Below are 13,746 nucleotides of genomic sequence, written 5' to 3'. Positions count from 1 at the left end.
TCAGCGCAACTGGCACCCCGATCCTAAAGACTTGAGAGCCAGTGAGACACCCCCTACCTTCCCAGGTGAGTGCGTTTAGGATTGCAACAAGGGCGCTGTCCAAACCTTACTGACTCAGAGCCAAACCGAAATTGTTGAGGTTAATGTCTAATAATTTCACGAAGATTTACTGAACGGAGGCATAGAAACAAAGAACGCATCTGGAGTAATTAAAACGTAACATTTCCACAGTAAGTAAAATGTGCTACTTACGGCGGTTCTGTCCAGGGAGTTCCTCAGCATAACATGGTTTTCTAGTCCTCCTCAGAAATAATACCCTGGTATTTGTACTGGAAACAGATCCTAGAATTTTTTTTGCTTACTTGTTTACACTCACCCCTCCTTCCATCCCCATTTACGATCCTTCAACCCAACCCTTTCTCTTGAAATTATTAAGGGGGAGGGAGTGTGTACTTGCCTTTGTGCGTTTTGTTGTTTTGCGTCTCTACAAAAACCCTCAAAAATGCCCATAAATTCTTTACCAGACTGGAAACATTGATTGAAGGTTCATTACAGCGCAACCAACATTCTTTGAAAATAAGGGTAATAGAGTTGCCAGGGATGGTTTAGCGGTCATTTGATATTACTTAACAAACAGATTTTCTGACTGCAGAAAAAGGAGGGATACATTGAAAAGATTACTTATGTTAAATGACTGCACAAAAATGCAAGAAAAACTGACGTCCACAACACATTCCTGATTATATTTTATAAAAGGAGACAGAATGTGGATCTGAACCTACCGGCAGATCTCTGATTTACAGCAGATCAGCAAAAATTTCCGACACCCAACTGTGTATTAATGGCAACAACCTATATGACTTGTCTAATCCAAATTAAGGGATGGAAATGAAGACAATTAGCTAGGCAGGGACTTTTGTATAAAAGGGCTCAGAGTCACCTTGTTCAACAATTCTGTGAGGGGGGGTTGTGTGTTTGTTTGTTTGTTTGTTTGTTTGTTTGTTTGTTTGCAGATGCCTCTGGTTGGTAGATCTTGGGCAAAACAAACAAACAAACAAAATAGATCCAAAAAGCCCGAAGCCCGCCTGCCTCTGCACTACAAATATCTGCTCTGTCGCTTGAAATTTGAATAACCTGCCGCTTGATTATTTCTGTCGGGTTGAACCTTATCAAAGCATCTTCTGATCCTGTGGAGGGCGAGGGGAAAAAAAGAATTATATATAGGATAGTGACTGAAATAAATTATCATTAAGGACAATAAGAATGGAAAGTACTTAGGACATCAATCAAACTGCTTGCCTGCCTATCAGTATTGCCACCAATTCTCGAGTTCAAACCAGATGGCCCGAATGACTCGAAATCAAATAGTGCTTTATAAACGGGGTAGGTGGCATATGTTAATCAGAACAAGTGGCCTAATATTCACGAATGGGTCCTTATCTTGCAAGCACAACTTTCGAGCCGTCCGATCTGTAAAGAATAAAATAAAGAATTTCCCGGGAATGAGAGAGGAGGGAATTGTGTGTCTTCTTCGCACTTTTCAGCCGTCGTGGATCAAAGGTGCAGTTCTACCCTCCCCCCCCCCAAAAAAAAGATATTCAAATCAGATCGAAAGGTTACTTAACTCTCCCACTGAGGAACTCAAAAGAAACGCAGCTTTGCAGTTGGATCTCATCCGCCATCTCCCTTTTCACACTTGCCTCTCGCATCCATCCCAAGCGCTTGTTACACCTGGTACATCTCTCATCTCTCCCCTCCCTTCTCCGACCCCCTCCACCCCCACCCCCACCCCGCCTCCCCTTTAACTCTTCTCTCCGGCTCTTCCTTTCATCTTCCTCGCCGGCAGACGTTTCTATTTATCCCCCGGCAATCAAGTGAGTGGCGTCACCAGAGGTACTGTAATGACGATTGCACCATTAAGGGATGACAGCTTTAGAAAGAAGAGGGCAATGGTGAGATCCCTCCCAGAGCCGCCGCTGCACAGTGGAGCGTTCGCATCACAAGGTCACCCCCCGGCTCACCACCGCTCGCGGCTCCCTCTCTCTCTCTCTCTTTCTGCATTGGCAGGAGAGGGTCTGCTGGGAAGAAGGGGTGGGGTGGCCCGGGGGGGGAGAGGGAGAGAAGGCGCAAGAGGGTGGATGGGGCTTGGGGTGGGGTGGGGTGGGGGAGAGGAGAATCCGGACTTTATTTAAAAGACCAGCACAATGGAAACTAGGAAGGAGATGGTGATGTTTCTGGAAGGAGGTCAACTTGGCTCCCTGGCAGTAGCCAAGAGGGCACCCAGCTTGGCAGAGGCCGTGGGAAGCCCCGGTCCAGAGCCGCAGGACAAGATGATTCATAGAGGCTGCCACAGCCCTAGGTCTGGACCCTTACCCTCCCGGGAAAGAGGAGGAGGAAGGGTGGAAGAGGAGGATGAAGAGGAGGAGGAAGAGGAGGAGGAGGTGGAAGTGCTCCCGGCGACAGGGACGGTCCCGGAGAGCCGGTCCGCGGCCGCCGCGCTGCTCTCCGCCGGGCAGCAGCCCCCGCTCAACCGCCTGGCCGCCAAAGGCCAGCAGAGCAGCTCGGACACAGAGTCGGATTTCTACGAGGAGATCGAGGTCAGCTGCACCCCGGACTGCGCCACGGGCAACACGGAATACCACCAGCACGGCAAAGGTACCCCAACCCCTCCCTTTCTCCTCCCGCCTCCCAGTCTCTGGTTCTTGGGCTCAGGCCGGCCGGGTTGCCTCCCAGGACCGGCCATCCCATCTGCCCTGGAGCTTAGGAGCAGAAAGAAAGTCAGCGCCTGGTACTGGAAAGCAGGCTGCGTCTCTGCTTTCCAACCCGATCCCCAAAGCGCTTAAGGGCTAGTGGGGGGCTGTCGGGGAGGCAGCCTGCCATATACCATCTGATCTGGCTCAGGGGCTTTGATGATGTTTGCTGCCTCGGTTTGGATTCCCCCCCACACCTTCTCCCTTTTCCAGGATCCGTAGAGCCATGGCTTGGGGGTCCCCTGGTATCTCTAATTGCCCGCAGAGAGACATCTGCAATAACCCACACACATCTCCCGCTTTGAAGTCTAACGACGTGTTAATGGGGGACATGAAATCGCATCCTCGCTGCAACAGAGAATTATGACCTTTGCAGATTTCCCTCCTGCAGCCCAGACTTTTATTGTAATGAATTCTCCCAGAAGCTTTTCCTGTTCCAGGGCATAGCAAGACCCCCTTCCCTTCCCCTCCCCGCCCCCATCCTTGCGCCCACACCTACCCAGGATTATAGTACTCTGGGCTCCCCAGCTGCCCACCCCCAAGGAAGGAGGAAAGAAGGAGAACTTTCCGGGATTTGGTCAAGATCAAAAGAAAAACCCCGCGCCTGCTGGCCAGGCTTGCAAGTTGCTCTTTGGGGCTGCGGGCGCGCGCCTTTCCCCTGGCAGGGATGCAGCGTGCCTGCGGGAGCCCCGAAGCAGCCGCAAGAAAAAAAGGACAGTAAAGGGGGGGGGAGCGGCTGACGCCCCTGCTGCCCAGCGCCCAGACCTCAGGTCCTTTTCTTTGCACATTGGTTCGATGTCCCAATTGCCTTGTCACTTCCGTGTCTCGGTGGCGCCAGTTCGGAAATGGTCCCAGGGCTTTAATTGCCTTCGGTCTTATTCAGGGCACAATGAGAACTGGCTGCATTTGAAAGCAAGCACACACACACACACACACACACAGGCCGAGACCACGGACTCTTTCTCGCCACCCCCTCCCACCATCACTCGCACCCCCCCCCACCCCCTCAGCCCCAGAGCCCTAAATATCTTCTGGGAAAGTGTTGGAATGAGGGAGAGCTCTGGTTTGGCCCTGGAGGTTCCTTTCATCTCCATTGCCAGAAGGAAGAAGGGTGTTTTTGTTGTTGTTGCGGGGAGAAGGTGGGGGCCATTACACAAGAGAGGTGACTCCGCCATCTCACTTGCCAGTTATGGTCATGTATGGCAAAGGACGGTTATCAGAGCCCAACAAATGGAGGGGAGGGTGGCTATCGCCTTGGCAAGCACTTCCCTCTGAGCACAGAGACAACAGGCCTCAGAAATGGACACTAAGGACCCCCATAGCCTTTGGAGGATCTCCTTTGTATTGCAGAGAAGGGAAACATCACCTGGTGGTGTCAGAGAGATCTCTTAACGTCTTTATCCTATCTACGTTGTACTGAAAGTTCATTCCCCTGCGATCACTGCCCTGAGGGATTTGTTCCTTTCAGGTCTCTGTGTGTCTCTCTGTGTGGTGTGGATCCTTTCTAGAGGGTCTCTAGAAAGGCTATCCTCGTTGGTTTGTCGCAGGCCAAACAACAACAACAAAGAGGCACCTAGACGTCGAACAGATTTACAGTATTATAGCACAAACTTTAGTGTAACTACAGCCTACTTCAGCAGATGATTTGGGGGATTTCACATGCCACTCCAGGAGTAGGATTATTATTATTTTTTTTTTTAAAAAAAAAAGCAGTAGGCTTCGAACGAGGCCTCTTTGATACTTATTTCCCTCCTCCCAGTTATTTCCCACTGCAGGTGCTGGGGAAAATGAGCCAAAGAAAAAAAACTCCCCTTACTTTCTGCTTCTGCCCCATTCCCAGTGACTAGGGATGCTGCAGCGTTTGCATGGAAACCGGTGTGCATTCCTTAGATCTAAATAACATCTGGGATTACCATCAGAAACCTATTCTGGCTTCTGTTCAATGCGATGTCAATCCCGATTAAATAATAATAATAATAATAATAATAATAATAATAACAACCAACAAACGTGTCCGGGTATAGTGGCACGGTTTGGCCAGCGCTTTTCGGTGTAAATTATGTCAGTGTGCGCGCGCGGAAATGCGGCCTTGTAATCCAGATGCTAAACACAAAAGGAAATGCGATTGGCTTTCAGCGAATTTTACCGGAGGAGTAAACCTCGATGCGCAGAGCGATCCTAGGCATGTTTCCTCCAAATAAGACCCTTTTATGGCCAGTAGGGCTTACTCTCGGGTAAGTGGGGAAGAGGATTGCACCCTTAACACAAAAAAGAGAAAGGAACCAGACTGCCATCCAGGAGCTAAATACTTTGGGTAGTCATACCTAAACACCTGCTTTGAAATAATAATAATAATAATAATAATAATAATAATAATAATAATAATAATAATAATAATTTTTACTAATTTCAAGGGGCCTTTCATGGTTCCATGACATTGTTTGCAAGTAAGTCTAATGTACACCTAAAGACAGTCAGTCAACCCGAGCCCAGGTATATTCGCTCAAAAGAAAACCCCACGAGTTCAGTCCCACCTACCCTCAAAGTAAGTGCGCAGCCCCAGGAGATAATACTCCCCATAGAGTCCAACTGACTGAGGAGTTACTCCTGAGTAAAGGTGTCTGGGACTGGGCTGCCCATCTATTTAAATCCTAATAAGGTAACTAGGCTGTTGCTCTAACTAGTCTTTCGGGTCTCTCCAGTTATTCGGTTACTAAATATGGGCTAGTTTGTGTTCGTAGGCATCCAGCCCCAGTTCTCAGGGGCCCCAAACTGGGAGGGAGAAAGTGGACAATCAGAAATTAAGCGGGGGGAGGAAACACAGGTTGGCAGAGCCCCGCTGCCTTTCTTTCTCTCTCGATGTCTTCCTCTCGACTTGCCCTTGCAGGACACTGCTCGGAGACCTCAGCGGGCAGCCCCAGCAGCGGAGGGGACCCCCCTAAAGGCAGCGGGGGCAGCGGCGGAGGGGGCTCTCAAGGATCGCTGGCCTGCAGCGCCAGCGATCAAATGCGCCGGTACCGCACGGCCTTCACCCGGGAGCAGATAGCTCGGCTGGAGAAGGAGTTCTACCGGGAGAACTACGTCTCCAGGCCCAGGAGGTGCGAACTGGCGGCCGCCTTAAACCTCCCAGAAACCACCATCAAGGTAGGATCGCAAGCGGGGATCTCAAGGTTCCAGCACAATGTCACGCATCTACAGTCTGCCCAACGGCCGAGACGTCCTCCCTGCCCCACGCTTGCTTACAGCCAAGCAGCAAAGTTCCCCTGCGGGGACTTCCGGCCAAGGCTCCCCTGCGCTGATTTAAGTCCGATGGCAGTTTACTGGAGCTGCCATTCAAGAGCTTTTAAGGCAGGACGATTACCCCCTTTCAGTGGCGTAGCGTGGGTTGTCAGCACCCGGGGCAAGGCAAGTAATTTGCGCCCCCTAACCCGTGGATTTGCGCCCCTAACCCTAACCCCCAGATATTGCGCCCGGTGCGGCCGGCCCCCCCTGCACCTCCCACGCTACGCCACTGCCCCCTTTCACCCTTTCCATGCGTACAGAGTGGAGATCCCAATCCGCATTAGTAGCTTGTCAATTTCACTGAAACCTGCTCGCGTTCTTTACTCAATGGGCTTATTTCTGTGTACTTTTGGGAGAGGTGTAACTCCGACAGCGCGGTCCGATCTATACACGCCTGCTCAGAAGTAAGTTCCATTGAGTTCAACGGTGTGTAGGACGAAAGCTTTTATAAGTGTGCAAGCATTGCAGTTTACGCACCACTTATTTCGGAGTCCACTGAAATTAATCCAAAAGCAGCTTCTAACCACGGTCGGTCGACTGAAACGTCCCCAACTCGCGAGTAGCCTTGCTTACGACTTCGAGATGTTTCAAAGTTGGTCCCCATGGAGCTGCCAGGCTACTGATCCTTTAGGGTTCCCCTCCTCCCCGAGTAAAATGGTTGCTTCCAACTTTGGCAGCTGAAACAAATGGCGCTTACTCCCAAGTAAATGAATACAGAATGGGATCTGACATGAGTGGGATTAAATAGGATGGAAGCACTGCTGCGCCTTGGATATCTGGCTGCATTCTATGCACACTTATTTGGGACTAAGCTCCTTTGAAGTCGATGGGACTTCCGTCAGTGCAAACAGCCGCAGGATTTGGCTGCGCTCTTCCCCTTCCTTCATCTCATAGCTCCTGGGGAGTCTGTGCGTCTGTTTCAATTTATAAGCACTGCACAGTCTAAGGATGGCAGACTATTTGCGGACGCAGCTACTGGCACAAAAGAAATTTCACACCCGAAGGCTGTCAAGGATACAAGTTGGTTTCATCTGGAAGCAGTGAGGCTCCTTTCAATTTCAGCGGATGTGACTTGCACCCGTCTCCTCATATAGCTCCAAACATACTGGGTGCATGTTGCAAAGGCTGAAAAGCGGGCAGGATAGGAGAGGCAGACGGGAATGCAGCAGGAAGGCAGTTCTGTAGCAACGATAATAGCACTGTAGTAAAAAAAATAATAGTCACCGTGAAACTCCATCATTGGATAAAGCTCACAGACACCCCACACGCACACTTTTCATTTTATTTATATTTAAATATATACTCCGGGGAATGGCAAGAGGGCTACCTGCCCCCCCCTCCCGCCGTTGGAAGGGCGATTCAGCAAGTGGATGCTGAAAACCAGTTAATATTGTGAGATGAAACGATAGTGCTGTTTTGCAAGAAAACTCACGAGGCCTTTGGTGGATTGCTAAATACCATCGAGGCTCTAGGTTTTATTGTTGCCCTTTTGTCCAGTGGTCAACACACAATCCCAGGCCCAGTTAGACAAGCCAGGGGGTCTTATAGGTTCCTGCTGCAACCCCAGACCCGTTGGGCCGGAACTCTGACGGGACAGAGTTCTCTGAGGCCAAGTGAGCTTGCTTAAGCATGCAGCCTCCTTCCAGAGCAAAACCCGGGGGCGCGTGAAGATTGCAGTCTTGCTCCGTCTTTTTGCGGGATTTTAAAGAGCTTCCTGTGGTTCTCTCCGTCTCTCTGCCAGGTGTGGTTCCAGAACCGGCGGATGAAGGACAAGAGGCAGCGCTTGGCCATGACTTGGCCCCACCCGGCGGACCCGGCTTTCTACACCTACATGATGAGCCACGCGGCGGCCACCGGCAACCTGCCCTACCCGTTCCCGTCACACCTGCCGCTCCCTTACTACTCCCATATGGGCCTGGGGGCCACCTCGGCTTCTGCTGCGGCCGCCGCCCCCTTCAGCTCCCCACTGAGACCTCTGGACACCTTCCGGGTCCTCTCTCACCCCTACCCCAGGCCAGAACTTCTGTGCGCCTTCAGACACCCTTCCCTCTACGCCGGCCCAACGCACGGATTGAGCGGCGCCGGAGGGAGCCCTTGCTCGTGCCTGGCTTGCCACGGGAGCCAGGCCAACGGGCTGCCTCAAAGGCCTTCGGGTTCGGACTTTAGCTGCTCCGCCACCACCAGGACTGACTCGTTCCTCACCTTCACGCCCTCGGTGCTGAGCAAGGCCTCCTCGGTCTCCTTGGATCAGCGGGAAGAAGTCTCTTTGACCAGATAAAAAGCTTCATCTCAGGTTTCTCTGCTCTCCCCTACCCCACCCGACCTCACCCCACCCCACCCCTCAACTCTTGTCCAGAGACACCCTCCCTCACCCCAGCCGGTCAAAGAACTTCCATAGCGTGTTTATTTAATTGCGGGCAGTGGACGTCAATGGAACACTGACAGAGGAAGGGAACGGAACTGTGAAATAAAATTCTAACAAAAACGAAACAAAAATGGAAGGATTTCTGTTTCGTTCTTCTCTGTGGAAAAAAGTACCAGAGTTGCAACTGTTTGGTGGGCGGGCGGGGGGCGACTTTGCCAAGTGACGCGTCTACGAAGGCGGAGGGAAGGAAGAAGATGTGATTTTTGCACCACAGGGGGAAATAATCGAGAACTTTGGTCTCCGAAGGACTTTTTTTCTCCAGCCTAAGAGGGCAGGATGCCCACCAACTGCGGCATCGATAGCTTATGCATAACCCTGTATGTGACTAAAAAGGGAAATACTTGAAAGGAAGGAATTGTGGATCCTAACGAATAATGTATGCCTGATGAAAGTAAAGGTTTATTATTTGCCAGATTAAAAAGAGAAAGTGAAGGGCCTTTGTTGGATTTGCCATGTCAGAGTGTCACCCCCGTTATTTCTGACTATCGTCATCATCATTATTAGGCTAATTGGCTGCAGAAAAACACCAACAAAACTCAGCAGAACCCGCTATACATTTTTGGTGTGCCTTTTTCTTTCTCCAGCTCCAGCTCCATGCTGGCTTTCCGGAGAGATCCCACCACCCCACCCACACACCTTTTACCGTGAAAGGAAAGGGGAAAGTGCGATCTTTTGTGTCTTGCCAACTGAGATGGGGTGGGGCGGGGCGTGTGTGTGTGTGTGTGTGTGCGTAAATGGAGGGGGCTGGCGAGCGAAATTGCCAGAGGGAAGCCCAGAAGGGTCAAAGCTATTTGTCCTTTAAAAGAACAGCGTCGCGTTGTCAGTTTCTGAATTGTGACCACACCGGCGAAATTAGAAAGTGATGTATAATGTAGCGGAAGGTGCTGGTTTCCTTCCTTCCTTCCTTCCTTCCTTCCTTCCTTCCTTCCTTCCTTCCTTCCTTCCTTCCTTTCTTCCTTTCTTTCTTTCTTTCTTTCCCTCTTTAATGTGTCGGCTGCAAGAGTATTCTCAGCACAGAGACCGCGCGCCTGCCAAACGCTAACAAGCCGCCAAGGGAAGAGATTAAGTGACAGGGAGCAGAACTCAACTCTTCACGCAATCACTGGTCTGCAAATTAAAGCCGAGCCGCTTTCTGCCTCTCCTTCCTGGTTCACCTTCAGTTCTCCCGTTGCCTTCCACGCCACCACAACCTCCCCCACTCTCTCTCCCCCCCTTCTCATTTTTATTCGCTGCCTTTGAGTTTGGAACTGAGCTTTTGTTCATCTTCCTTGTACTTGTCTCTCGCATTTCGTTCTCCTTGTACTTGTCTCTCGACGCTCCTTAGGCATAATCGCCTCGCCTCGCTCCCCCAGCCCGATTCTTCCGCAACCTCAAGTAGAAGAAGTTCCTGTAGCAGAAGCTCTTGGTCTTATTATTATTAACCGGAAGTATAGCAACCACGATTTAATTAAGAAAAACTTCCCTCCCTCCATTAAACTGGGCTAGTCATGTCTCCCTACCTTCAATTGTTTAATCTGCCATTTCAAACAATGAAGGCACCAAATTTAACTCACTGGTGTCTTTTACAAAGTCACAGTTTCGAACATCTTTCGGCAGGGTATTATTATTATTATTTATCATATATTTAAAATCCTTTCTTGAAATTTCCACATGCCCAATTTATATTTTCATTCCGATTGCAATGGAAACAAACGGTGACTGGAGGGAATGGCTAGGAGGAAATATGTTTTTGACATACATGGCTAGCCTAGTTTTGTGTGTTAAATCTCGGGTGAGTGTGTGTGTGAAGAGGGTTCTGAGTTGTCGCGATCTGCAGTCCAAATCCACAGATCAGTTAAGACGCAGCGTAGGAATTATTGGCTATTTGAAGCGGGGACCCAAAGTTTGCTTAAATGGCAAGCAACTTCAAAGAAAATCGGTGGTAGTTGTGGTGGGTTCATTCCAAACAGTGTTCATGCCGGCCTGAGATCAAAGTATGAGATTGTTGATGGCGATGAGACTTAATTCGGAAAAGTTCGCCTTAGAAAGAGCAGCTCTGAAATGAATGAGTAAGAATAGCTCGGGTCAAGGGGAAACAAGCGCGGAACTCCCATTCATTTCAACAGGATTCGCCGAAGGTCAGGAGAACTTCTCTAGAAGGCTCTGTTCTTTCTATGGGTAGGACAAAGGGTTCAAACAACCTAGGTTTTTACGCTAATTGGTCTCTCAAGAAGGAAAAGTACCGTATGAGCCTTCATTTCAAAACGTTGCTTTTCATTTAAAAAGTGGTTGACCCTGGAAAGTTAAAAAATAAATAAATTTAGGAGTTGAAATGCGATTCCCTCAAAGCAAAGTAAAATAAGGACCTGGCAGATTTCCACAGAAATGTCAGCTATGAGAGTGATACATATCATCTCCTTGATATTGTCCCTATTATTATGGACTGATACATCATATACGAATAAACATGCAAACAAGAAGATTGCAAAGGGACACTGAAGTTTCTATAGAAAGCTTAGGCAGATTTACTTGGAAATAAGTCCCACTGAATTCAATGGGGCTCACTCTGAGAAAAGACGTCTAAGTGTGTGTGTCTACTGAAAATTGATCACCTTCTCTCACGTGACAAAAATAATGCAAGCGAGCGAATAATGTCTAATTTTGGAAATGTGGAAGCAGCCCATTGTGCAGAGATCATAAGAACTCGGCTTTGAGTGGATGCCCCCAGGTGACACGGGTCGCCTCGAAAAGTGAAGGAAGCGGTTTCCCACCTTTTGGGTGGGATGGAAACTGGCGACTGTCAGGATTCACACCTAGATTGAAGCCTGCAGTCTTCGCCTGGCTAGATCGCCTGTTGGCTTCCAATTTTCCTTTTCTCCTGTTCTTGTTGAAATCCATGGCAAAAATGCTAGTCAGTCCGCGGAGAATACTCATAGGCTTTGGTCGCGTGTCTCTAGAGCGGTGTGTTCCTAATCCGACGGTGGGCAGGGGCTTAAGTGCATTTATTAGAGCTAAATTCTGTATAAATCAATGCAGATGCCCCACTAAGAGGTCAATGACTTGCCATTGCAAGCCCAATCCTAAGCATATACAATTTGGCAGTCCAGAGGAGGACAGCGTCAATGTCCACCCCTCTTCTTATGAAGACAACCTCCTCTGGGAGTAATGAGTAGACGAAAATCACGTAACAGCGGATCATGAGTACTGATCTACTATGATTTCGCCTTCAGCACATCGTGGTTGCAATGATGGTCCCAAAGGAAATGACGAATTAAAAATAGATCAAAAGATATTTTTATTTAACAAAAATGTATACACCACTTGTGATTGTGGTGAAAGGGGGTTTACAGGAAATATGACAAGATAGATTTTACTTTCCCAACTTAGGTTGATGGATGTAGGCTTTCGAGGATCACTGAACTCTTCGGCACAGTGTTTCTCCATTTCTTTCTACAGGCGTATGGAAATCTCAGGAGAAACTCAGGATTGCAGCCTGCCCGTATGAATCCTTTTGCATGTCTGCTCAGCGCACCCCTTTCTCAGAAAGAAGTCCTGCTGTGTTCAGTGGACTTACTGTCGAGTGAGTGCACTGAGGAAGGCATACACGGGACTGTTTAGGTGTTCAAATGGTCATCGGCAGATAAAAAGCGCCGCAATGTCATACATGACCCTTATCGTGCAGCAGCCTAAACGCTGCAGAATTTTTGATTAAGACACTTAAGGACAAAGGTCACATTTGCTTCCGCACTTGCTAGTCTTTTGATAGGAGCATGAAACGGGGACAGGAAGAGTTAGGATCTTGCCCAAAGCCTCAAACAGGGAAGGAGAATTCTTTAGAGTTCGTGATCTTGCTTAGATGAACCTGGCGTCAATGTTGCGATGCTGGATTAGCACTACAACGCCAAATCCTGGGTGCCATCCGCAAGCGTCTGCTGGAGGGTTTGACACCCTTGGTTAAAAACGGAGAGGGAAGAGGGAGGCTGCCCTCCCCTTCCCCCTCCCCCTGTCCTCCCCCTCCTTCATTCAAGCTCTCCCACCCACCACCCCATCCACTCTCTCTCCACTATCCCGTTGGGAGCCATTGTCTTTCAAATGGGGCTTTCTCTGGCGGATCCCGGCGTAGCACAAAGATGATAGTGAATTTTTCCCCCGTGATTCGGTCATAGGGCAGAGATTGCCTGCGACAGGTAAATAGGCTGCGAGGTTGCGGTAATGCCAGGCGTATTTTCAGTTAATAGGGAGGGAAAATGAGGTGTCTGGAGCAATATTGGAAAGTACAAGATCGATGATCCGTCCTCGTGTCCAATCAGCAGCCTTTAATTGACTGTATTTTCTAGGTAATTGAGCCACTCTGCCTCTAAATTGAAGTGGAAGATATAACAATACATCTTGCTGGGAGGAATTACTCATTACTTCATAATGAAATTTTCCTTTTTGCTATGGAGTGTGTGGGCTGAGCGCTCTCGCCCTCTTCTCCTTTTTCTTGCATTCTCTCTCTCTCTCTCTCTCTCTCTCTCTCTCTCTCACACACACACACACACACACACACACACACACATACCGGGGCTGCAGTTTGGTCAAAGCTACGTGGACTTAAATGTGCAAAGTATAGGAAACGGAAAATAGATAGGGACGCGGGTCGGGTAAATGAGGGTCCCCAAACCCTAGTGGAATCAATAACTTCAATAAACATTGGCGCAAGTCATTCTCTATGAAGCAGAAAGGGATGGGAAAGGAAGTCAAGAGAGAGTAACAAAGAAGATCAGGGGTTTATAGCCAACTCTCCTCCTAGGTCTAAAAACCCATGCAACCGCCCCAGGAAACTGGGAGTTAAGTCTGCTTGGTTTCAGTGGGGCTTGCTTCCAGAGGGTGCGTTTCTGAAGCCAGGCATTTTGCACACACACAGACACACTCATGCGGAAGGGAGGGAGGATGGGAAGAAAGAGCACCCAACACCAGGCTGCCTGCCTGCCTGCCTGCCTGCCTGCCTCCCTTCCTTCCTCGTCAACAGCAAACGCCAGTTGTCTGCGGGCCCCTCCGAGGTGCCACTTTCCATCCAGCCCAATTCGGCTCCAACAGGCCGGCGGCGGGTTGTTAGCGTGTGATTGATTGCCTTATTAAAGCGTGTTCTTGTAAGTGTGACCGAACGGATTGCATTGCATATGTTTGGAATAATGCTCATTTTAAGCAACTGGAGGAAGGGAGATGAGCTCGGGAGAGAGGGTGAGCACTCCGTGATCCCACTCAGGGCTTGGAGCTCGCGCATTAAATTGCTCGGATTTCTAGCAAATAATTCAACCCCTCTTTTGC

At 49.3% G+C, this 13,746-nt stretch overlaps 1 protein-coding gene across 1 annotated transcript; it reads left to right on the top strand.

The window, feature by feature from the left end:
• Nucleotides 1-2,167: 2,167 nt before the first annotated feature.
• On the top strand, nucleotides 2,168-8,868 carry EVX1 (even-skipped homeobox 1). The gene is made up of 3 exons (XM_082194057.1): nucleotides 2,168-2,655; nucleotides 5,638-5,894; nucleotides 7,774-8,868. Exons 1-3 carry the CDS (start codon nucleotides 2,205-2,207, stop codon nucleotides 8,308-8,310), a joined length of 1,245 nt encoding a protein of 414 aa, XP_082050183.1. The 5' UTR covers nucleotides 2,168-2,204; the 3' UTR covers nucleotides 8,311-8,868.
• Nucleotides 8,869-13,746: the final 4,878 nt, after the last annotated feature.

This window comes from Podarcis vaucheri (assembly GCF_965113315.1).
Source record: "Podarcis vaucheri genome assembly, chromosome: 12".
In the NCBI taxonomy this organism is placed as follows: Eukaryota; Metazoa; Chordata; class Lepidosauria; order Squamata; family Lacertidae; genus Podarcis; species Podarcis vaucheri.
The sequence above is the reverse complement of the archived record's forward strand: the minus strand, read 5'-3'. Positions and strand labels throughout refer to the sequence as shown.

Bases quoted from the DNA above. Each gene is read 5' to 3' on its own strand.
- EVX1 (XM_082194057.1), top strand. From the start codon at position 2,205: ATGGAAACTAGGAAGGAGATGGTGATGTTTCTGGAAGGAGGTCAACTT. The intron at 2,656-5,637 runs GTACCCCAACCC...TTGCCCTTGCAG, and splicing joins ATACCACCAGCACGGCAAAG to GACACTGCTCGGAGACCTCA. The intron at 5,895-7,773 runs GTAGGATCGCAA...TCTCTCTGCCAG, and splicing joins TCCCAGAAACCACCATCAAG to GTGTGGTTCCAGAACCGGCG.